We start from the raw sequence: 24,396 nt of genomic DNA on the forward strand, positions 1-24,396 counted from the left end.
TTTGAGCCTCAGAGATGCAACTAACTATGACCAGAGCCCAGGCCTGTCCCCCTAGCAACCCCAATCTCTCCAGTGAAGAGAAGTAGGGGGAGTGGGGGGGGGAGGGGCACAACCAGGATAGAAGTGCTTTTAAAATGGCTTTTCAATCCCAGAAGTTCTAGGATTCTCCCTCCCATACTCCAAACATACCAGCTTTCTCTAGGCCGGGAAAGCAGCACAGAACAGGTCGCTGTCAACATGGTTGTTCTGAACTAAACAAGATAACTGCCCCTAGATCCTCCAGTGTTACCAACCCCCAAGAGCCAGTCAGTTCACTGTCAATGCATCCCAAGGGACTGGTCATCGTCCTTTGCTCGGGAAGAGATCATCAAGGGTAGCATTGCTCTTACAGCAATGACAATTGACTTTCCTCTCATCATTTTGTTCTTCTTCAGCACAGTAATTTGTTAAGCATTTGGGAAGGGGTGACCCCCGTGGCCATTCCAGTTTGGACAGCCTCAGAAAACCCTGTGTCACTCACTGCACACGATTAAACCGGTCAGATTTGGGAGTGATTAACTAATGCACATGTTAAAATCATAAACAGTTATAATACTGCCAGGCTCTGAAAGATCAAAAAGATCTGGGGCTAAATGATTCTTTTAAGCTCAAGGTGTACATTCAAATTCCCATTCATAGCAGGGTGCATGTGGATGGGGAGGAAGAGAAAGATTCATGTTTCAGCGAAAGGGAAACATTTTGCTTCATGTACAGCCCAAGAGAAAAAGCGGAAAAGACACAAGGAGATGATTATGGTAGAATATATATTGTTTATTTATGAATGTAACCAGTATTTCGACAAACTTTATATGCAGTTTTTTTCCGGTTCATCATTCACCATTGTGTGTGTGTGTATAGATAGATGATTAGCTAGAGAGATATCGATATAGATATCTACACACACACACACACACAAACACACACACACAAACACACACACACGCAGGCAACATAGCTTTCCAGAGATCACGCTTGCAAACAACATTGATTCTCCTTCACCTTGCACGTTTCTCCAATTACCTATATTTGAAATGGACTCCTTGTTTTTTTTCTCTCTCTCTCTCATGTTATAAGGAAAAGCACTGGCTGGTTAAAAGTGCTCGCTAGCAGGGGGGGTGTTTGTTGTGTCCCTCTCCCTTGGGAGGATCCAGAGTCCAGGGGGCTGCAGTTAACTAGCAGCACCGTCTTTCCCCCGACCCCAAAGGGAATGAAATCCCAGAGACACTGGATGTGTCCTAGCCCCCACTCCCAAGGTAATCAAATCCCAGACACCCCAGAGGGGGAGACTTTGGGTTATTAGGAGGCATCCTGCCCCCTAAAGAAGCCATAACCAAAAATGCTGCAGCACAAGGGCATGATCTCTCTGCCACCAGAGAAGACAGTGGTGATGGCAAGGATCTAAGCAATACAATAAAATAAAGTGTGAATAGTATACACAGAAGGGTATCACCTTACATGAGGCACAGCTTGGACAGAAGAGACAGACTTGGAGAGGGGCTTAATATCCTCGAACAAAGCAAAATACATGGAAAGTTCGTAGTAAATACCCGCATCGATAGGTATTTATTGATTTGTGCTTTGCCCTGTCACGACATACAGTACAGCATTGCTGCTCTTCGTTTTGGTTAAAGGAGAATATTCAAGACTCCTTCGCTAGGTGCTTTTCCCTTTCAGTCCTGGATTCCTGTCCACCAGGTCTCCTCTAACAAGGGGGGGGGGGGGACGGGACACGACAATCTGCTTGCACGGCCCCAGCGTCCACCAAACCTTCCCCCACATACAAAAGAATGGGAGAGATTCACCCGAAAGGCGGCAGCACTGACAGGGACAGGTTTCAGAGTAGCAGCCCTGTTAGTCTGTATCCGCAAAAAGAACAGGAGGACTTGTGGCACCTGAGAGACTAACACCTTCTTGTCAACCGTCTAAATGGGTCATCTTGATTATCAGTACAAAAGTTTTTTTCTCCCGCTGAAAATAGCTCATCTTAATTCGCCTCTTACAGTTCCTATGGCAACTTCCACCTTCTCTGTATGTATCTCTATATCTTACTCTAGGTTCCATTCTATGCATCCCATGAAGTGGCCTGTAGCCCACGAAAGCTTATGCTCTAATAACTGTGCTAGTCTCTAAGACGCCACAAGTCCTCCTGTTCTTTTTACTGACAGGGACAGAGAGTCTGGATTGCACTCAGCTTTCACTCACCTACTGATCAACGAGCTAAACAACAGGCAGATACATTCTCCCCATGTTGCTTGTCATGTCTCACCCACTTTTCTTTCTGTCAGAGCTTCCTGCGACCCCCACCACTCAGCGCCCCCCAGGGAGGAAGACATACACGTTTCCCCAGCAGTACCAATTATGCCCCAACCCCACCCAGAGCACAGGACCCCTACCCGTTTGCTCAGCTGTCAGGCTGATGTGAACAGAAAGCCCACAGAGCTTTTGCAACCAACTTTTAAGGCACAGCGTGGGTTGTCTTTACCCCGTAGACACGTGGGCGTTTTCTTTTTCTTGTCAAAGCACACTCTTTTCAGCTTATTCGTGTCGTTCCTAAGGCACGGACCGTTTAATACTACAGCTGCCTGGATTCTTTTATCTGTCAATAATTAAAAACCAAACCCACCCCGTGAGACAAGCTGAACCGCAGCTCTCGACCCCGGCGGGGATCTGAATATGGCACCAAGAGTTTGCAAAAGCCCGAGTTTGTTTGGAGCGGGGCGGGAGGTGGGGCCGGGGTGCCTCACGCACAGTTGCCCATGGCCTTGACCAAGGAGCTCTCAGGCAGCTGTCTGAAGATGCCCCTGAGTGTCTCCAGCTCCCTGGTGAGCTGCTCCACCCGCTTGCGCAGCCGGTCATTGTCACTGGTGAGCTCCATCACCTTCTGCTGCGTCTCCGCGTTGCGCTGCTTGGCCTTGTCCCGGCTCTTGCGCACCGCGATGTTGTTGCGCTCCCGGCGCACCCGGTACTCGCTGCTGCTCTTGTCCACGGACTTTTTCGTCTTGCCCCGATGATCCGCGGACATCATCTTGAGGGCGCCGGCGGCGGGCAGGCTGCTCGGGTGGTGCGGGTGGTGCGGGCTGGGCACGGGGGTGGGAGGCGGAGTGGGGTGCCCCGGCTGGAGGTGCATGGTGGTCTGCGCGCAGTGGGCGATCTGGTACTGGAGATGGGACGGGGGCTGCTGCTGCTGGGGGTAGAGGGCAGCCAGAGCCGCCTGCTTGCCCTCCGCCTCCTCCCTGGGCTCCTGTTTAATCACCAGGGGCCGCAAGCCGGGGGCGGCGATGCGCTCGTACAGGGGGTCCAGCTTGCTGTCCGTGTAACCGGCCATGCAGCCGAAGAGCTGCTGGGGGTGGTGCGGCGGCGGCGGCGGCGGGTGCCCCTGCCCCAAGGCGGCGGCGCTGGCCCCGTGCATGCTGTGGAAGTCGAAATCCCCGGCCAGGATGGCCTTGGCTTTCTCCTGCTGCTTGCTGTGCTGGAAGAGGTCGGCCAGGAACTCGTCGTTGAAGGCGGCCGGGTCGATGTAGGCGCTGATGTCGATGGAGTTCTCGTTCTCGCAGATGTCGCTCAGCTCCGCGCCTCCCGCAGCAGGTGCAGCCGCCGAGGGAGCCTCTCTGTAGCTGTAGGCGCTGCCGGGCTGCGGAGTCTGGAGGTGGCTGCTGCTCATCGGCGGCCGGGAATCGACCTCGTAGAAGTTGGCTTGCTCCATGGAGTATCTAAACTCTGCCAGGCATGGTGAAGGGCTCCTGGAATCCAGGATTCGCGCTGGCGAAGGGGACCCAGGCGGCTGAGTGAAGCTCTCCGAGGCCGGGGACCGAACACCCCCCTGCGCCTCTGCCGGCGGATCTTGAGCGTCAGCCGCCCCGACTTCCCCTCTCACTTTAACCAACTTGTGCCACTGCTTACCCTGCTCTCGGCGATCCCCTCCCACCAGCGTGTCCGAATTGCTCTTCCTTGCTCTATAACTTTCAATTACTAATGCCTTGACTTGGTCTTATGCCTGCTGTATATATACACTCCCACAAGGGCTGGGGATCGCCCTCTAGTGTCCAACCTCCTGCTGGGAACCTTTGACCACAAGGCAGCTGCCAAGGCTGCTGGGTCTTAGTGCCTGTGTTACACGTCCCGGACTGCCTCAGTTATATTACAAACCACCCCTAGCAAGAAGATAAGCAAAGCTCAGGGTCCAGCAGCTAGCGCGTATCTGCACCTCCCTGGGGAACGACTCGTAAAGAATCCCTCCTTTAAATACCCTTTCCAGGGGCAAGGCGTTGTCGTCTCCCCTGGAACTGCGAGGCTAGAGAACTTGGAGTTTGCAATTTGCAGAATGTACCATTGTAATGTCCCCCCGCCCCCACCCCATAGCTTCAAAGGCTTGAACCAGATAGAGGAACGCTGGGTTTAAACCTGCTGGAAAAGTTACGCACCTGGGGACACTGATAAGAAGCCCTGTGAAACATGTGTGGCAGCCCAAGGTGCTTTAAGTCCTGCCTTCCACGTGCCTCAGCACAGGAGTGAAAGGAGAAATTTGGCTAAAATAAATCAGCACATTTCCATCATCCACTTAAATCGTGGGTCCTTGCTAACAAATTTGACCTGTTAAGTCCAGGGGCGCTACAGAGGAAAGCCTCCACTTCTACGATCCTCCCGTTTTACAAACACGAGCTGGGAATATTAGCGGGACCGTGTTTGCCGAAAGTATCAAAGGCTGGTTTAAACACCACGTTGTTCCGGTCCGGCGCTGGCAGTTCCAGGAGCGAGCAGCCGGGTTTGAAGAAGTTCTCGGCCGTATGGTTTCCAGGTGAGAAACCCGCCTTAGTATTCGTTCAGCTGCGGATTCCGGATTCAAACCCGGCCCTGTCAATACCTAATCCGCACACAGGCACTTCTCACAGAGCCTAGTGGGAGTCAGACAAGTGAGACCGCCTGACGTTAAGCCCAAAGGCAGCCGCGTGGGCACTAGGACCCAGCCGTAAAGCCCCGGCAGTCGCCTCTCATCGGGCTGGAGAGAGGCGGAGCCCTCAGGGGTGGGGGTGAAATTCCACTTCTCTCTGCAGACTGCAGCTGGCAAAGGGGAGTCCGCTCGGAGCGGATTTATTTTAATACAGTGCACATAAAAAGCTCCCCTGGTAGACCTCGGGGTAAGGAGACCCCTCGGGATGCCTGTAGGCAAAGGTTTTTTTGAGGGATTAAAGCGGCTGAGGTTTAAGGTGGGTTGCAATGAGTTTCGGTGGGTTGCAATGAGGCCTCTGTGGTCAATGTTATCTTTACAACGTACAAAGTTCTGTGCGTGACATAGCTGCGTCTCACGCCTGATAACATCGCCAAAGCCAGACATCAGCCATTCGCTCGGCTTCAGTGCACGGGGACATTGATTCGCTGTCACATTTAGAACAGGCCGGGAGAATTTGGGTGGAAAAGCAGAAATGCCACAGACCGACCAGACAGGCCCCGCTCCAACGCCAGCGGCAGTTTATGCAGTGCTCCCTGCGCCTCTGCCTCTCGTTTCTTTTTGTAACTGTTCGCATCGCTTCCCGGCACTTACACCCAGGGTCGCCCCAGCAATGATAGTATGGGGGGTCTCTCCAACACATTCCCGTCTTGCTCGTGTAACAACCGGCTCCACCAGCCTCTGGCTAAACGAAATGGGAAGGTCTCTGCTCCTTAACTTTGCCAACCCTGCGAGCGATCGCTGCCCCGTGCCGGGGGGCGGGGGCATGGCACGGCCCGGATTACTTTCGCAATAGAAAGTCGGCGATAAGTGCACGGGCCCTAGTTGTAACAATCTGGACCCCTGAGATAACTGGACTGACCGAGTTCCGAAATGCAAACACACCAGTCTAGCTCCGCACCGCGCGTGACCCAGCTGTCAGCCTTCGCCTCCAATAAACCTCGCGCCCTAGGGAGCTCTGGGGCGGCCAGTGACCGTGGCTGGGCCCGGCTGTGTGCTTGTCCCTTGGCTGTATTTCCTTGAGACTGTCCCGACCGGGGGCTTTGAGAGAGGACAGGCATTTCCCAGCCAGCGTGACTTCTCTTCGTGCCCGGAACAGTATGTCCTTACAATAGCTCCTCCCTGGCAAAGCCATAATAGGAGAGTCAGACCTCCGCTTGGGAGAAGCGAAGATGTACATTATTTCCTTCTGGTGCAAGACAGCATGTGTATACATAGGGTTCCCCTGGGGCTGTGTGGTTCTGCTATCTATCCTGTATAGATCTCGCACTTCCAGCTGACACCTTTGAAATGTGCCTTGATGAAACAAACCTAAGGGCCATTGGAGTCGATGGGAGCAGGTCTAAGTCTAAAAGGGCTAAGGGATGCTGCAGAGACAGATGTGAAAATGGAAGGGGGTTGAAAAAGTTTGTTTTCCTGTTCCATAAATATGTGTAAAGTACTTGTACTATAAGGACTAGTTTGTATTCCCCCTGCTTAATTCCCTGGTCCCAACTAAGAAACCAGAAACTCCTTGCCAAACTATCTAGGAGAAAAAAATGTGACTTTTTTTTTTAAGTCTTCAGTAAGAATCTGGTTTTGCAAACTCTTATTCACTATAATAGGCCTTGCTCCCTTAGTAATTCTGTTAACTTCACTGGGATTCCTCTCATGAGTAAGAGGGGATGTAGGATAAAGCCCTAAAATAGTGGGTAGTTACTGGCTCAAAAAGGAGCTGAATTTTATGCCACTAATACTATCTGACAGTGAATGTTTTGAAGGGAAAATAAAGTTGGAATGTGAGATTCACACTGTTCTTATATGGGATATGTTATATATTGTGAATCTAAATAAATATTCTATCTTGTATGATTGGAAAGAGTAAGAACACTGTGTTCTAAGGGCTCAGTTGTACTAGAGTCTCTGACTGGAGAATGGATTCAGTAATTACAGCAGGGGAAGAGGCTCATGTGCAGATTTAGAAATGTACATCTCCATTTTCAATATAAAATTTAAAAAAATAATGTAAAGTTCGTCTTGGATTTTTCTGGATACACAAATAATTCTTCCTAAAGATTACCAGGATTGATATAAATGTTGCCGTGAGTGGAATGAGCCAGTGATCCATGTGGAATGCTATCTAGCAGTTCTTGCACAACCAAAAGTCTACGGGCTTTTAATGGGAATTCTGAAAGGCAAATGCAGAATGAGTCCTCTAGTCTCTCACAGAAACCAGGTCTGGATACCTCAGATGAAATTATAAAACCTCCATACTGCACCTAATTATTCATTACTATAATGTGTGTCCAATTCCTGCTTGCTTTATACAAGTAACTCCATTCACAACAAAGAGACTATTTATCTGAGTCCAGGATTTTGCCCCTTGGGAGGAAATCTCTCTCTGACTACCAGTTGATGATTAATTTATACCTCAAGGTTTTTAAGGGCCTTATCCTTCATTGAAGTCAACAGCAATAGGCTCTAACTATTTAAAATGAATGGTCATTGTTGTACTGTGCATCATACATGTGTACCCAAAATGTTTGCAATCCAACAACAGTTGGATTTACTAGTGCCCTTAAAACATATTAATATTTTATAACAATTCTGAAGTTTTGATCTGAACCCACAACTTAAAAGAAATTCGAAGTAAAGGCTGAAAGTTTGGGATCATATTCTATTCTATTCTTAACTACCATCATTATCACCCAAACAAGCAACCAAACAAGTCCCTACAATTAGTCATGTTGACTGGTTTGCCTAGCATGTTTCTCCTTAGATCTAGTTACATTTTAAATGGACTTTAATATAAGGCAAACTCAGTCACCAGCCTTACACAAATGAGATTGTTCTTATTGTGTTCTGCTTTTTTGTCCCTCACTTTTCTAAGAAATTGAAAACTAATAAACTAGAAAACCTAGCAACTGATAACCTCTCTAGATGATATAAATACATATTTTCACTTCCAAACTTGTGGACGGATAGCAGCGCATTTGGAAGAGCGGATTTCAGTCCCCAGACCTATTGGTCTCAGCTAAATGTGTTAAGGAGTTAATGAATTCAGCCCAAAAGAGGAAGGATGCCTATTGCATCACTAAAAGAAAAGGAGTACCTGTGGCACCTTAGAGACTAACAAATTTATTTGAGCATAAGCTTTCGTGAGCTACAGCTCACTTCATCTCTGGAACAGCACTGCTGTCAACTCTTGAGGGTGCTATTCTTCCATCTCATAGTAAGATCCTGCTCTCTGATAACTGTAAGGCTAAGGAACTATTAGGAAAAAGGCCCTAGAATTGTAAACAATATTATCAGTTAACTAGACAAAATCAGTTGTGATTGCTGCTAGTAAGGAGAGGAGTCTGAGAAAATGAAAAGAAAGAGCAGATTGTAATAATTAAAGAATACAAATGCATTGTTTTTTGGGTTTAAAATTAATTTAGTGGCCCTTAAACATGCCAGCTTGATAGCAAAGCAAACCAAAGTCTTTTCTTTTCCCACATCTACCTTGCAGTCATTTCATACTCCAGACTCTCATTGACTTCAAAGCAATTTACTTGTGCATATAGCTGCAGGATCTATTTGGCTTTACATATTGCATGCCCAGTACAATATTCCTCATTCTGCTCCACTAGTATGAAAGTGCACACAAAGTGTAAAGCTTATTCTTATTCTATATTTTGTATTGTGGTAGCAACCAGGAGCGCCAACCATGGACCAGGATCCCATTGTACTAGATACATTTATTTTATTACTTTGTTAAGTAAGGACATTTCACCATCACTAACAGGGTTCCAGAATGTCCTATGTTTGCACGCACAACTACTGTTGACATTAATGATAATTTTGTGCATGAACTGGGGGGAGTGGGTAGTTCTGAATAATGAGGCAGTAGATATAAGCAATACTGGCCCATATCTTGATGCTTCTGCAAATACTTAGTCAATCTGTGTTTCATATTTGAATGGAGTGTGCCCACATTTCGTTAATATCATTGTATTTAACATTTGACAGAAACCTTTAGATGAACTAACCAGAAATCCTGCCCACATGTAAATACAGAATTATATTTTTAAGCTATGATATTCAATATTTAATTATTCTGATCAGACCTAAGATTTTTTTTAAAATTGAGTAAATTGTTAAAAAAAAAAAAAAAAAAAAGAAGCAAATCACTATTTGATGTCCTCCAAAGTATATAACATCTAATTTTTTATTAACTGGGTAAACTTTAGCTGTGATCAGTAATATTTGTTTTAGATACTCTGAGATTGTACTTTGAAAGTGGTAACAGGACCCAACAGAAGGAGTCCATAGGAAGGGCTATTAATCTGACACTCCTTTCTTAAGGTATTGTAAATATACTGGCTTAGACCTATGCTCTGAGGGCACAGATCTTCCACCCCCTGCTGCAGAAGCAAAATAGGAGTCAGCCAGTATTGCACCACAGGCTAACCTCTCCTTTCCCCTTTCCCCTGCCTATGCAGGGGGACGAGACTAGATGGGTAGGGAAGAGGGGAATTGGCCTTCCAAGGGCAGGGCTAAGGGACAGAGACATGCAGAAAAGAGTACAGCTTGATGGACAGCCCTTCCCTGGTGATCCCAGTGGCTGCCCCAGCCAGAGATGGTGCCTGTTAATGTGACTCAATTGAAGCCACACTTCCAGTGAGCCAGGGAGCAGCCAGAAGCACAAGGTTTTCATGTTAATGAAGACCTGGGGATCCACCAGGTTGGTGGCAGGCCACGTAGCCTACCTACTTCATATAGCCTGGCCCCATAGTAAAAGAGAAGTTTCCTTGTGGAAACCCCCTTTCCCAGATTTCAGAGTAGCGGCCATGTTAGTCTGCCTTCTGGCGGGTTTCGGGGGTGGGATGATCTGGATCACCATTCCATAACATAGTAGACAGGAATCCCCTCACTTCCACACACAGATGTGGAGCTCCTCAGAGGAATGGTCTCTACAGACCCAGTCCCATTCCCATGGAAGCCAGCGAACCGGGAGTATCTCAGCACTCGGTTATCCCGACAGTAAAAAAAAATCACTTATAACATGCTACGTTTGGTCCAGTGAGAGAAAAATTACTTATCATTAGGGGGTTATTTTCTTTGGTGCTTACATCACATAGGTGAAAGGCATCAAACCTCCACTATCTTTCCCCATCCAAGTTCAGAATCAATTCTCTCCCTATGTTCTACTCACTCCTTATGCTTTGCCAGTTCTGGCCTCTTCTCAGACCTCCCTCTGCTGTTTTTGTTTTTCTTTGCTGCTGCTGTATCAGTTACCAGGAAACATCTACCCAGTTCCCTCTCCCCTGATTACTACTCATCTCTTCAAAACTGTAGCTCAAAACCTACCGTGTCTGTAATATGTTACCTGCAGTCCTGCAAAATCTGGCCCTAAAACCATAAGCTGTTGACCAGTTAATTGAACCACTTTTTATCATTAGCAATCCTTTACTTACACAACACCTCTTTTATTAAAATCTTATTTGATTTACCATTTAAATAGTGCCCAAGATGCGCAGAGGGCTTTACAGACAGAGTAAGACAAGTCCCTGCTCCATAGAAATTACAGTGTAAACAAACAACACACAAAGGTGTGTGAGAAAGTATGTGACAGTTTTTTCTAACCCCCCACCCCCTTGTTTCCTTCCCAAGCTACCTCTATTACATTCTCATGGGTCTCAGACTTCACCCTATAATTCTTTAAAATTCTCTTATCAGTCTGTATCCATTATCAATTTTCTTCCATAGTTCCCCCATCTCCACCCATTCATTCATTGTTTTTCATCCTTTACTACAATTTACCCACTACCTCCCCCATCTCCTGTCTGCACTTACTTTTCAATCATCTATCTTGGCTACTTATGTAGTTTCCATTACCATAGTACCTGACTGCCTTACAAGCATTAATGGATTTATCTTCACAACAGCCCTCTGAGGCACAAAAGTGCTATTATCCCCCATTTTACAGGTGGGGAGCTGAAGCACAGAAAGATGGAGTGACTTACCCAAGGTCACATACGAAGTCAGTGACAGTGCAGAGAATTGAGCCCAGGTGTCCCAAGTCCTAAGCTAGCATGCTAACCACGGCACCATCTAACAATTGCACTGGTGCAACTTCTTAAAACCTCTTCTCTTCCGCTTTCCCCACAGTCATAGCATCTGTTTATTTCCTCCAAAGATTTGCCTTAACTATGCAAATAAGCCAAAGAAAAAGTTAAATTGACGTATCTTAAAAGACATTTCCCTTAAAATAAATGATCACAGAAAACTGCATTCCTTTCTTTTTTGTTTAATGGCACTTTATAGATTAACAGAATATATAGGAAAATATATGTTGTTCTTCTATATCCCAATCCAACCCCCACTGAAGTCAGTGGGAAGACTCTCATTGACTTTAGTAGGTGCTGAATTAGGATCCTAAATAGCATCACAACATGCTAGCAATTATAATACAACAGAACAGCAACAGACAGGAGAACATACACTCCTCACTGAGTCTTACTCTGCTCTCCAAAGCATTCCGTCCCCCACAGTCCAAAGGCTAGAACGCTTTATATCTGATTGGCTGTATTGTTGGTGCCACCTGAAATTTAGTCCATCAGACATTAATTTGACCTACAAATAAATCCAGCAAGCAAGTAGCCTAGAATGTTACTCACTGACAATGTTACATGTTTGACTGACACGGTCATGGATAAAATCAGTCTGGACTCTACATCTATCTGATGGGACTATCAGTTTGCTGCCCATTACCCCAGTTCATAGGTGCTGGAACTAGCGGTGTTGGGAGTGTGGCTTGACCCCCTGTCTTGAAGTGATTTCCATCATATGCAGAGTTTATAGTTTGGATCAATGGCTCTAAGCACCCGCACCATACAAACTGTTCCCACACCACTGCCCCAGTTCTGTTTTAGAAATTCCAGTTAGTTGAAGGAATAGTGTCCCCCGAAGTATACATATAATTCACCTTGATACCATGAGAATCTTATGATTACCAGCTCCCGTCATAAATTCTAATTTCTAATAAACAGGGGAAATAGTGCTACACTTGTTACAAATAGCTCATAATACAGAATGTGTGAACATTCCAACATAAAATTAAATTGCATTAAAAAAATTGGGAAAAAAACTGCCTCTTTTCATTTTATTTGCTTTAGTTTATTTAGGTATACAAAATATTCTTGCAGTTAGCCTGCAGCAGAGATACTTGAATTTGCTGTCTTAATACAATATTTGGACTACTGGGCTAACCATAAAATTGATGTTAGATTACCAGCAGGACACTGGGATTGAATAAATCTAACCCAAAACAATTCTGTACTTTTTAAAAAGCATATTTACAAAAAATGGGTTAATGTTGTACATTTTGGGAAGGCCCATTAAGTAACCAGGAGCCTAGTACTGGTTTAGGTACAACTTCTTATTGATGTCATTGGGGACTTTAAAAAAAAAAAAGACAATACAACAGGGCCTTGGATTATCTCAATATCCACCATGGACCTGATCTTTCAGCATTTTGCAAAAACAAAATTATTATTGTTATTATTTATATACTCAAATGTGCTAGGCACTGTACAGAGATATAGGAAGGCACAGTCTTTGTCCCGAGGGGCCAGCCAGGGGCCTGGCATGAGCGGCCCTTCTCTGCCCAGCCCAGTGCGAGGGTACTATTTACAAACTGGCAGTTGCCAGGTGCACAGTGGCCTGCCCAGCCCTGTGCTGCCAGCATGCCACTTCTCCTCGGGGGGTGGGCCTATATGACGCCACACAGCTCCCCCCCACCCAATGCTGGAACACCCCGCTGATTCCCTATGGCCAGAGCCTCGCTGGACCCACTATGCCCAGTGCCCCCACCAGACCCTGCCACAAATGCACAGTGCCCTGCCCAACACCACCCTGCCCAGGGCCCCCCTGCCCACAGCCCCACCACAACTGCCCAGCAGCCCACACAGAACCCCCACTCCCTAGTGCCCCAACACACAGATCTTCCCTGCCCCCTCACAGCCCAGCACCATCCCCCATCCAGACAGCTCCTCCCCCATGCCCTCCCTCCCAGCTGCAGTCACTGGCCCTGTTGGGAGGTGACTGTCTGCCAAGCTTAGCTGCCTGGGCTGGTCCTGGGGTGGGGAATTGCTCCGGCCCCTGGGGGGTGGTGCAATCACCCAGGCCAGGGCCTGCCGCAGCCAGGCTCCCTCAGGACCCACTTGCCTGGAAGGGCCCAGCCAAGCCCCTGACACTGTCCTGCCTAGCTGTCCGAGACTGGCCAGGCTTCTGCACCAGTCCTAGGTGGCTCAGTTCCAGGGAGACAGAGACTCCCGGAGCCGGAGGTGCGCTAGGGTCCAATCAGAGGACAGAGAGAAGCTGGCGGGTGGGGTCAGGGGGTGAAGAGGAGCCCTCAGCGGGCAGGCCGAGAGGAGCAAGTGGTGGGCGGGGTTGCGGGAGCCAGCGGGCTGGAGGGGTCTCAGGACACAGGGCAAGAAGAGCAGGCTGGGGCCCCTTCTGAGCATAGGCCCGGCTCCAGGGCGCCACTGTAAACCCGGCACTGTTTACAATCCAATAGTGGGCATGACACAATAAGTCAGAGCTATAACAATAGATAGGGAAATGGATAGATGGACAGACAAGGGTTACAAAAATAAGGTCATCCAATCAGGGCCATCCCTAGGGGGGTGCAGGGCCTGGGACAACCCCTCTCTACCCCCACTCCACCCCTTCCCCCAGGCCCCACCTCTTCCCGCCCCTGCTCCACCCCCATTCCACTCCTTCCCCAAGCCCCCGCCCTGCCTCTTTCCGGCTTCTACCCCTCCCACAAGCAACACCAGGAGCTAACCTGCTAATCCCCCAGGCTGCCCTGGACCCTGCTTCCCCCGAAGCGCTGGGCCCGGGGTGGTTGCCCCATCTGTCCTATGGACGGGATAGCTCTGAGTGCAATTACTTATTTACTTATTTGTGTCCTTTCACAAAATATATTCCCCAACATGTAGCCCAAACTCTCCTCTCTATACCCACTAAAATCCCTTTCCAGGGAGGAGGTTGTTACAGGAGACCAAATGTCAGATTCCAGTTTACTGGAAAGTGACTGGAAAGTTCCCGATCAGGATGCCTTTCCCATTCCTCAGGTGCAGTGGGTCTGGCTGCTAACTTCAGTGGGAGTTTGTCTGAATGAGGACTGTAGGATCGGGCCCATGATATAGTCAGGTCAAGAATCTGATTGCATTGCATTTTTTTACATTGTGTTTTCTATTTATTTTACATTCTTTTTTGAATTACTGTAGCATGTTAGCATTCTCCCAGAGCTGATATTTTAGGTCCTGATCCTGCTAACACTGCATGTAAGAATGCTTCTGGGATCTGACTTTTAGTCACAGGAAGATAAAGACAACACATCCATGGTCTAATCCTGCTTCTGTTAAAGTCATAAAGAGTATGCCATTGACTTTAGTGGCAGCAAGATCAGGCTCTGACTTGTCTCACGTTAAAAAAAAAAAATCAGGTTTTAACCAGTCTAGATACTAACCACTATAGAATAAATTAGTGTTAAAGTCGACAACATTTTGCATCTGAAAGCTTAACCTCAATGCTGTACCAAATTCTGCTTACTTTACCTTAGGCAAAGTATCCCACTGACTTCAAAGGGATTACCAACAACAAACTAAACAGGATTTGATCCACTAAGTGTAATGAAAAGTTTGAAGGAATCAGAAGAAGTAGGAGCCAACAGGGTGTTTTCTGAAATTCCTACGTGTGTGTATGCATGAAATAATACAAACATCCCAAATGTTAATGATCAAAGTAATAGTATGTTGTAATATATTTAGCAAGTGTAAGGGAAACAACAGAAAAATACATAAACAGAAAAGAAGAGGTACATTCTCTGGCTTGAAAGCCATTGAAGATTTGGAGCTAAGCAACAGATACTGGTACTTTTGAGAAAGGAATTTCCTTGACTCTCTCTTACAAATAATTCACTACACTTACATTGATGAGACTGCTGAAACACACTTCTTACATAAAGCATCGTGCTGAAATTTCCATCTACAATACGTTAATGTAGCAACAGCATGACTGCACTCAAGACTGACCAGGGAACTAGACAGCAAGCCAAGGAGATAGCATCCCCTCCCACAGAAACATTTTCTAGTCACATAGAAAAGTCCCCTTCATTTTCAATTTAAATTCCAAAGGTCAGAAAACATAAAACAAACCAACCTGACACTCCCAAGCAGCAGAGATAACACCTCCTCCCCTTCCTCCAAGTCTTCAAAGGAATATTAAATATGCACAGTAAAGCTCAGCATTGACCCTTGCTAATAAAAATACAGAGAAGTTACAAACCAAGCAGTGAGTCCATAAGATCTTTAAATTTACATTTTTTATTTGAACTGGAATATTATGCTCTAACTACACCAAATCTTTATCTTATTTTTGGTGCAGTAACAGTTAATCACAAACCAGGCTGAGTCAGATGACCATTAATTTCTCCTGAATGAATCATTGTCCCATAAAAGTGCAGAAACTAAAGCAGAGATACAAAGAAGAAATTCCAAAATGTTGTTGTAAAATATAAATTAACACATCAAGTGGAGTAACTTAGACCAACAGACAATTTCCATTACTTTTTACATTTTATTAGTAGTCATTAGTAGAATTGAGTGAATGCTCCAAAAAAGTATTTTCCATCACACATTAGATAAAAATGGAGAACTCATTTAGAGGGAATTCACAACCCTTTTTGTTTGTTTTCCAGGAGCATTCATGAGTGGGTTTTTTGCTTGCAAGAATGTTTCAGAAAGTAAAAATCTAATGAATTGTTGTACTAGTGTATTTATATGAAGTCTCATGTTGGAAGGGCTCACCAAGCAATGTTGAAATTTCCCTAATAAAACATTCAATCATCCAACCAAGAAGTAGAAACAATAATATGTGACTTAGGTGACCAATTAACATGCCAAATAGCGAACAACCAGATACAAAACCAACCAAATACAAAGCCGAAGCAAATAATTTATGGAGAGCCCATGAGCTGAAATATGTTCTTAATTTTTAAACAAATAAACATTTTAAAAAATTAGTCTGTTTATAAGTCAAAAAGGCTACATTCACAGAATAAGGTCCCCATCCTGCAAAAAATGTACACACATGTGTAACTTCAACTCAGTTAAGTTATGCATGTGCATAAGTTTTTGCAGGATCAGGTCCTAAATTATTCACTCTGAATAGTTTTATCTAGTCAATAAGTAAATCAGGAACAAATATTTATTCATGTAAACTATTTATAGTTGTTAATATCAGCATAAAATCCTTCATTCTTTGCTCACCCAAAACATCCATTGAATTCATGGGGAATTTGAGAGGTGTAAACAATTTCCGACATTAGTAAAGTTAACTTTTAATCTTAGACAAATAAGTAGGGTTTGATCCTGTATTCTTTATGCAGGCAAAACTCCTAATCAGACATAGATATAATAATATCAGTGTTTGAGCTGCACTGTTATAAAAAGAATTAATGTAACATGTTTTGTGTGCTGTATCTTAAAATACTGCATTATATTTATGTCGATAATAACAGGGCCTATGAACCATTTAAGTCCCACTTAAATAGTTAAGATAGGGCTTAACTATGACTTAAATGGTGCATAGACCTTTTCTGGACGCACTGCATAGGAATGAATTTAATCATTTATGAATGGACACAAATAAATACACAGATGTTTGGTTAGCCAAGCTTGGAATTTCTATAATAATGTAGTCTGAGGCCAAGATTCTGGTCTTAGTTAAGCAGGTGCACATCATTGTGCATTTCATAACAATGGATGCCACACATGCAAGCCTGTACAAGCTCAGCAGATGATTCTACTAGATAAGCAACATGTGCCCATGCATCCTGGAAAAGAATCAAGCCGTAAAGTTCTTTGGGTGTCCAGGGTGTTAACACAAGTATTAAAATGGTTTATAATGTAACTAGATAATTATAGTATTATCCTAAAGGAAAACAATGTATTACAGATTTTGACCCACAGTTAGGAATGACCTGGAGGGCAAAAGTTATTGCAGCCTACCCCAAATCTGGCTTGCAAAGAACACATAAGAACATAAGTGACTTTTTTTAAAATGTAGTTCAATTTTATTAGTTTTTAAAAAATATTAAAAATGCTCAAAATTGAAATATAACAGGGGTGGAAATTAAACATTTTAACTTTTTGGTTCACCAAAAATTAAAAAAAAAGATTAATTTTAGGTCAACACAAAATGATAATTTCTTAACTTCCAGAAACCAAAAATATCCATTTATTTGCATGGATCTTGAGGGGTATCTTCTGAAGTTTCTATGTTGAGAACCTGGTATCCATTTGAAACTTCTAGTGTGTGGAATTCAGTGCATCTAAAAGCACAAACACAAATGCTGTAGCTTTTTCCAGAGCTCAGATACCAATACTGCTAGTGTATGGATTATCTGAGAGCTTTCTGGATATTTCCATACTATTGAGAATATCACACCTAGAAATAAAGCCATTGCTAATGGATGGTCATAGTGAATGTACTGATGACTCTGATCAACTGTCCTTTAATATGATTAAGCAACATAAATCAAGACACACATGTGGATGGCAGCTTGGCCCAACCTGTAAGATAATCAAGCTTTCCCGCAAAGAGTTTGCCAATCATCTAAGGAAGACAGATGATCCTTGTTGGACAGTCAATACTCAGAAGAATCAAAAGAACATTCTTCAAGGGACAGGAGGACAATAGAAGGGTATGCTGTCTTCTGGAACCAAGACACAAGATGCCACTCTAAGATTGGATAGGCTTCTAAAGCTGATGCACAAGGACTTTGATAGTTGTTCATATTGTCACTAATGACACTACATCACAGATCTGAGATAACTTCAGGGAACTTGGAAGTGTGCTAAAGAAGAAGAATGTCCAAGCGGTCTTCTCTGAGATCTTTCCTGTCCCACAAGTGAAGGAGGACAAAAAGCAGAAGATTCTAGAAAAGAACCCACTGGCTAGATGAGTGGTCTAAAATGAAGGGATTTGGTTTAGTGAAACATTGGGCCACTTTCCATGGGGAGATGGAACTCCCCATTTATAGGTTGGATGGCCTCCACCTCAGTAGAAGGGGTGGGACTGATCTCCTCAGGAACACTTTGGCTAGAGTAGTCAGTAGGGAGTTAAATTAATAGAAAATGGGGTAGAAAAAAGAGGGAAGATAGAAGCACTCAGCACAAAATTGAGATGCTGAGAACAAAATTAATCAAGGAACCAAAGGACATGAAGAGAAGAAATTCTTGAATTGCCTATACTCCAACCCTAGGAGTCTGGATAACAAACAAGAGAAACTGAAATTGCTCATTTATGACCATAAATTCAATCTACTTGGTATTTTTGAAACCTGATGGGATGATGTGTATGACTAAAATGTTAAAATCAATGGTCATAACCTATTTACAAAGGACTGAGTAGGCAAAAGGGAAGGGGGAGTGGCACTACGTCAAAAATGGCATTACCTGTTTCTGAGTCACTGATAACTTGGAAGAAAATGATCTTGAATGCTTATGGATCAACATCCTCCAGATAAAGCACAAGATGGGATATTAGTTGGTGTCTGTTACAGACCACAAAATCAGACTAGAGACCATCTGCCTCCTTATGCACCCATCTAGAACGTGTAGGAAAAGCAGGTGAGTACTCATGGGAACACTTACTTGTGTGACAGAGACTTTCAAATGGCTGCATGTGCTAGTGAACTAGCCTCGTTTTACTGAGGAAAACCATGGCATGACAGAAAGCACACAAAATCAAAAGAGCCACACGTAGTTGCATTCTGCAATTATTTTAGAACTTGTTTCCATTTCAAAAAGCTCAAAAAGGGGGGCCTGGCTCCTAATTAAATCAATGAGTTTTGATATTTACTTCAGTTGGAACAGGACTGAACTCTTGTGCTCTCTCTAATTTTTACATAAAGATATGGAGTTACTTACATTTTCTTCGATGGAGAGGAAACGTACCATATGTGGTTAACAAAAGTCCTGATCTTGCTCCCACTGAAATAAAAAGCAAAATTCTGGTTGACATTAGCAGCAGCAGGACTGAAGCCGATCACAGATTTTCTGTTATTCACAATATGCTTTCTCAAATTTCCCTCCTGTATAATTTGTATCATTCAAGTATAAATCATTCAAGTATAAATAACTCAGTTTCTACTAATTTTCCTGTCCAGGGGGGCTAAACAATCAGGCAGGCTACACCTGGGAGTGACTAGATTGTGATTTCTTTTCCCCCTCTTTCAAGCAGCTGCATATTGGGTTTGTGTATTATTTTAAAGACCATTGCAGGGGTACAATAAAACCATTGATGCTATGGAGAATAGTAATCAAGAATTAAGGAGTATTTGCCCTCCTCCTTCCCACAGCAAGGGACTAAACGAGAATAAACAGATCTAGGCCTCTCATATTTCATTACTGTTTTTATAGCTACCTTGTTCAAGCTGTTGTTCTGATCCACCAAGAAGCTTTTCAACTGACTGAAGATTTATCCCTAAACCATTAACACTGTTTAATATCAGGTGTATATGAATCAGACAAAATTCTTCATTAAAATACTCCCCATGACAAATACTATGAATGTCTTAGTAATTATGGGTGGGGATTTTCGTGCAGTGGCTGATCAAGCCTTGGAAAAGAGCCATGGCCTTATGCATTCAAATACTAAGCTATCTTGATCCTTGCAGCCCTCATTTGTGCTTTTGGGAATATAGGACAGGTGTGGCAGTTACTAAGCCTGGGTACTTGAGAATTCACCTTTTATTACTTGGTGCATTATTCTCGTTCAGACTTGTTTTGGGTCTAATGAGTCCCATTTAAATCAAGTGTACCCGTGATACATAGTATTTTTCTTTCAGGCCATGTACCTACTTCATTTTTTCCCCCTGTGTAGTTCTTCAGCCTCGCCTCTCCTGTCACATTGTAGGAATGGGAGCATAACAGGTGGCAGTGAGAAACCTATTATTTATCCCTAACCACTTAAAAAAAACACCCCTTTTCATTTGCCTTAGATAACTAAAAAACCTTATATTAAGCATAGTGCTATAAATACTGAGGTAAGATTAGCTAGGGCTTTGACCCCGGTCCTACTGAAGTCAACAGCAAAACTGCCAATGATTTTAATAGGAGCAGAATTGCGCCCCTAGTTGTCTAAGGCAAAACTGGAAAGAGTTTAAAGGCAGCCACAGTTTGATATTCAATTTACTACCTTGCCAGAACATGGCAATCTTCTCCCCTTTAGATAAGGCAGTCTCAGAATGGCCTAAAAATTTAGGCACCTATGAGCAATGTGATGCACAAATATCTTTCTTCCAGATCAAGCTGTTCTCCTTAGAGAATATGGAAGAAGGGGATACAGAGGAACTTGATTAAAACTTTTCAAAGCTGAGTGCTCCAAATTAGACTCCGGTATCAATATTCAGCTGTTTAAATATAAGTTCCCTGATATTCATAGGTGTTGAGCATCTATATCCTCTGTTGACATCAGTGGGATTTATGGTTGCTCCACACTCCTGAAAAATCAGGCCATATATTAGGTATCTAAGTTTAGGCACCCAGGTTTGAACATATTGACTCTTATATAATAAATGTCACAAGAATATGAAAATCACATGTGTCCTACCTGCATTCTTGTCTGATCTCAAGAAAGTGTGTGTGAGACTAGAGAAAAAAATACACATCTTGTGACCTGGCATTAGCATTCTATTAATGAAAAAAACAGCATGAAAGTAAAATGTCAACAGAAATATGCAAGACTAAAGTCAAATTGCTAAATGCAGACTCATTAAATCTGAAAATGTAAGGGAAAATGAAGGCCCATACTGTTTTTCTTTATGAACAAAAACATTTGCAGAAGAAAGTACAAATAATGAGCATAAAACTGGGATCACACAGAAAACCTCAAAAATATTAAAACAAGGACAAATAGTTTTCGCACTCTAGGTGATAGGTGGTGAACCTTCTTAAAAGTGTTCATAAGGCTTAAGGGAAAGTATGGTCTTTAGGTAATGGTACCTTCACTTTAATATAACTGTATATATTATTACAATATGCACAATATTAATACTGGAACATTGCTATGGGAGCCCACCTAGCATCAAACAAATCGGAAAGGATTCTATCCTAGCAGGGATTTGGTAGTTCTGGTGACACTTGAATTCAAGAACTATTGTACATGGGCCAGTTACCTGGCAATAATTTGTTAAGGTGTGTACATCAGTGGCATATCTAGACAGCATTAATCAATTTTCTTTCTCTACTAGTTGGTAGGTTTCTTCAGTTTTCTCTCTTTCCTGAAGGCCCAGTCTGGTTCTCACTGAAATGAGGAGTTTATCTTGCAAACAATTAAGCATGCATGTAACTTTATTCATGAGTAGTTCCACTGAGTTTTTAGCATTGTACACTATTCGTATGAATAAGGTTACGTATGTGGTTAAATATTTGCAGGATCAGGTCCTAAAATGATGAGTTTAGTCTAAATTTTTCCTTACATCAGATTTCCCTTATGAGGATTAATGAATGTAAGGCACAATTTGAGGTCCCAGGAAGGCATATTAGAAGTACACATTATTCAAGTATTATTAGGGCCTGGCTAATGTTTCATATTTACCTCAAATTTTTGTTTATACGGTTGGTGTAATATGAATTAAATCACTAGTGAAAAGCTGCTGGCTGCAGATACCATCAGAGAAAACATCAAAGAGTTTCAACTGGAGAAAGAACAAAATTAAAGTTGAAGATGTTAAAACAAATGTTTGGCGATTGGTGAGGAAATAGTCCCAGGTAGCAATGAATTGAGTAATTTGTCCAGACTAATCTTCAGAATTCTTCCTCAAGATATGTTTTATTTCTACAAGGCTTAAAAAAACACACATAAGACCAGAGGCCCAAAATCTTTTATGTATCTGGCAAAACCATATTATTATATTTGTGCCAATGAATATTGCAATTGTGCATACAAATGCTATTACTAGCATGTTTCCTTTGTGTACACCAAAACACTGTGTGGGCAGGTATAGGGTCAATAAATTGTATTACAGTCTTGGCTTACACATGAACTTGAACACCTAAATTTGGTCAAAAATCAATGTTTCACACATGCAAGCAACATAAAAAATTGATCATATAGCCCTAAGTTTTCAGAACTGCTGCATGCATTTCCTACGACTGCTGATACAAATAGCCAGCATTACAATAATGCATATGCAAATTGGGTATGCAAATAAGCACATATTTTTACATGTGTATCTGTGCGTGCAGAATTCAGGATATCTGGGCTGTATCTTGTGGGTATAAAAGCTGTTACTCCTATAGCCCCCACACACACTTCCTGAGGCTTTGGAGGTATGTGTGAGCAAATCTGTTAATCCAATAGCCCTGTGCACTCAGTCTGGCACTGAGTGTGTGTGTGTGTGTGTGTGTGTGTGTGTGCATGGGCGGGGCTAAAAGCTATTACGCCAATAGTCTCCTTCCATCCACCCACACTGCTTGGAATTGGAGGAGAGGGTAAAAGTGTTTACCCTGATAGATCCCCTGCCTCTGAGATTGGGGTTGTGGTTAAACAGAAATCTTACAGTTTGGTCATGGGGTTTTGACAGGAACATTCTAACGTGAGTAAGAACTCCTTCTTTCTTTGACACAAGAGGCTGTGTTAGCGGGAAGGACATTTCCAGAGAGGCGCTGGGTGACCTTTTTCCACTTTCAGCCCAAGAAGTTGAATCTACATTTGAGAAGTAACTAAATTCCTTTTATACAATGCTAAAAGGGAGCTCACCTGTTGCCTAGTTCAGAAGAGCAATAATGTTAGCTTGGTTTCCTCTCATTGTTGTCACTAAAATTTCTTCTGACTGAGGCCAGGCTAGTTTGCTTTCAGGAAAGCAGTGTGCCAGACATGAATTACTCCTGGGGGAAATCTGCGCTACTGCGCAATGCAGAATTTTGTAGAAATTAGCGTGCATGCAGAATTTCCTTTCCTCCACAGAAATGGGCTGCAGTGCTGCTAGCAGCCACTAGGGGCCATTGGATTCTGCAGAGCCCAGCTTGCCCATGGAAGACACTGCTGGGGGAAGGGGAAGAGAGCTAGAGCAGGGGTTCTCAAACTGGGGGTCGGGACCCCTCAGGGGGTCACGAGGTCATTACATGGGGGGTCGCGAGCTGTCAACCTCCACCTCCCCAAATCCCCCCAAATCCCGCTTGCCTCCAGCATTTATAATGGTGTTAAATATATTAAAAAGTGTGTTTAATTTATTAGGTGGATCTCACTCAGAGGCTTCCTCTGTGAAAGGGGTCACCAGTAAAAAAGTTTGAGACCCACTGAGCTAGAGGGTTCCTGGCAGCTGCAGTTCCCATTACACCCTGGGGGAAGGAGACGGCGGTGCGCAGGAAACTGACTCCGTGCAAGCCTGTGACAGAGCATCAAGCTGTTTCTCCCTCTGATCCCTGGGCTCTAGGGGGGATGGGTGTTTGGCAATGGGGGGGCCCTGCGGTTGGGCTCTGAGGAGGAGGGGATGCGGATGTATTGGCTGGGGGGGGCGCAGGTGGGCTCTGGGGGGGAGGGGTTTTGGGTGTCTCCCTTCCCTCCCTGCCCCCAGCTGGGCTTAAGGCGGTGGGGGGAGGCGGGGGGGGGGAGGAGGCAGAGAAACAGGAACTGGGTTGTCATAGTGGTTTCTCTAATCCTGGAGAAATTTTTGTGTCTGTATTGTTACAGACATACTTGCTGACACATATTTTGAAATAAATTACCAAAATAATTGAAACTGGCATGCTTATGTAGTGTTATTTTGATAAATAAAATTTGCAGAATTTTAAAATACTGTGAGCAGAATTTTTAATTTTTTTGGCACAGAATGCCCCCAGGAGTAAGGAATGTAGGCAGACATGGCATGTACACCAAAACATACAATTCATTTCCTTTGTGTGTGTGTGTGTGGGGGGGTAATGGTTTTTGTTTTATGTTGATTCGAATGTTCTCCAGGCCTTTAATTAACATCTTACAAGGCATCTATCTAACTGCAGCTGCTGAGTGGGAAATGACATGTAGCCCTGAGAGATCATGGAGATACTGCAGGGAGGATGCAACAAAGAAACTGGGATTTAATATCCAATAGATTGTCCAATATCTACTTATACTGTTGGTTGATAAAAAATTACTACAAATTCCTGGATTTCGAAGATTACTAATAAGAGTTCTCGGTCATAGATTTCACCAGAATAGAAAGATACAGAAAGACAAAGGTGAATTAGAACAGAACCTACAAACAGCCATAGAAGGATCTTCAAGAAATGGGGGGTGTTGGCTTGCTCATTTTCCCTGGTCCATGGCTTTTTTAGGCCAGTTTATTATACAAACATAGCTCATGAAAGATAGAGTTTTCTGCTTGGAGCACC

At 43.8% G+C, this 24,396-nt stretch overlaps 2 protein-coding genes across 2 annotated transcripts in view; both read right to left on the reverse strand.

Moving 5' to 3' along the window:
* LOC311528956 (uncharacterized protein) overlaps positions 1–20,703 on the reverse strand; it is a 193,868-nt gene extending 173,165 nt beyond the window's left edge. Inside the window, exons 1-2 of the mRNA XM_084644498.1 lie at positions 20,633–20,703; positions 18,949–19,011 (exon numbers count right to left, since the gene is read on the reverse strand). Coding sequence (XP_084500624.1) covers positions 18,949–19,011; positions 20,633–20,690 — 121 coding nt within the window. The 5' untranslated portion in view covers positions 20,691–20,703. The remainder of the gene's footprint in view (positions 1–18,948; positions 19,012–20,632) is intronic.
* On the reverse strand, positions 796–4,022 carry CEBPA (CCAAT enhancer binding protein alpha). The gene has a single exon (XM_084644493.1). It carries the CDS (start codon positions 3,740–3,742, stop codon positions 2,780–2,782), a length of 963 nt encoding a protein of 320 aa, XP_084500619.1. The 5' UTR covers positions 3,743–4,022; the 3' UTR covers positions 796–2,779.
* Positions 20,704–24,396: the final 3,693 nt, after the last annotated feature.

The sequence above is a fragment of the Lepidochelys olivacea genome (assembly GCF_965140295.1).
Source record: "Lepidochelys olivacea isolate rLepOli2 genome assembly, chromosome: 12".
Taxonomy (NCBI): Eukaryota; Metazoa; Chordata; order Testudines; family Cheloniidae; genus Lepidochelys; species Lepidochelys olivacea.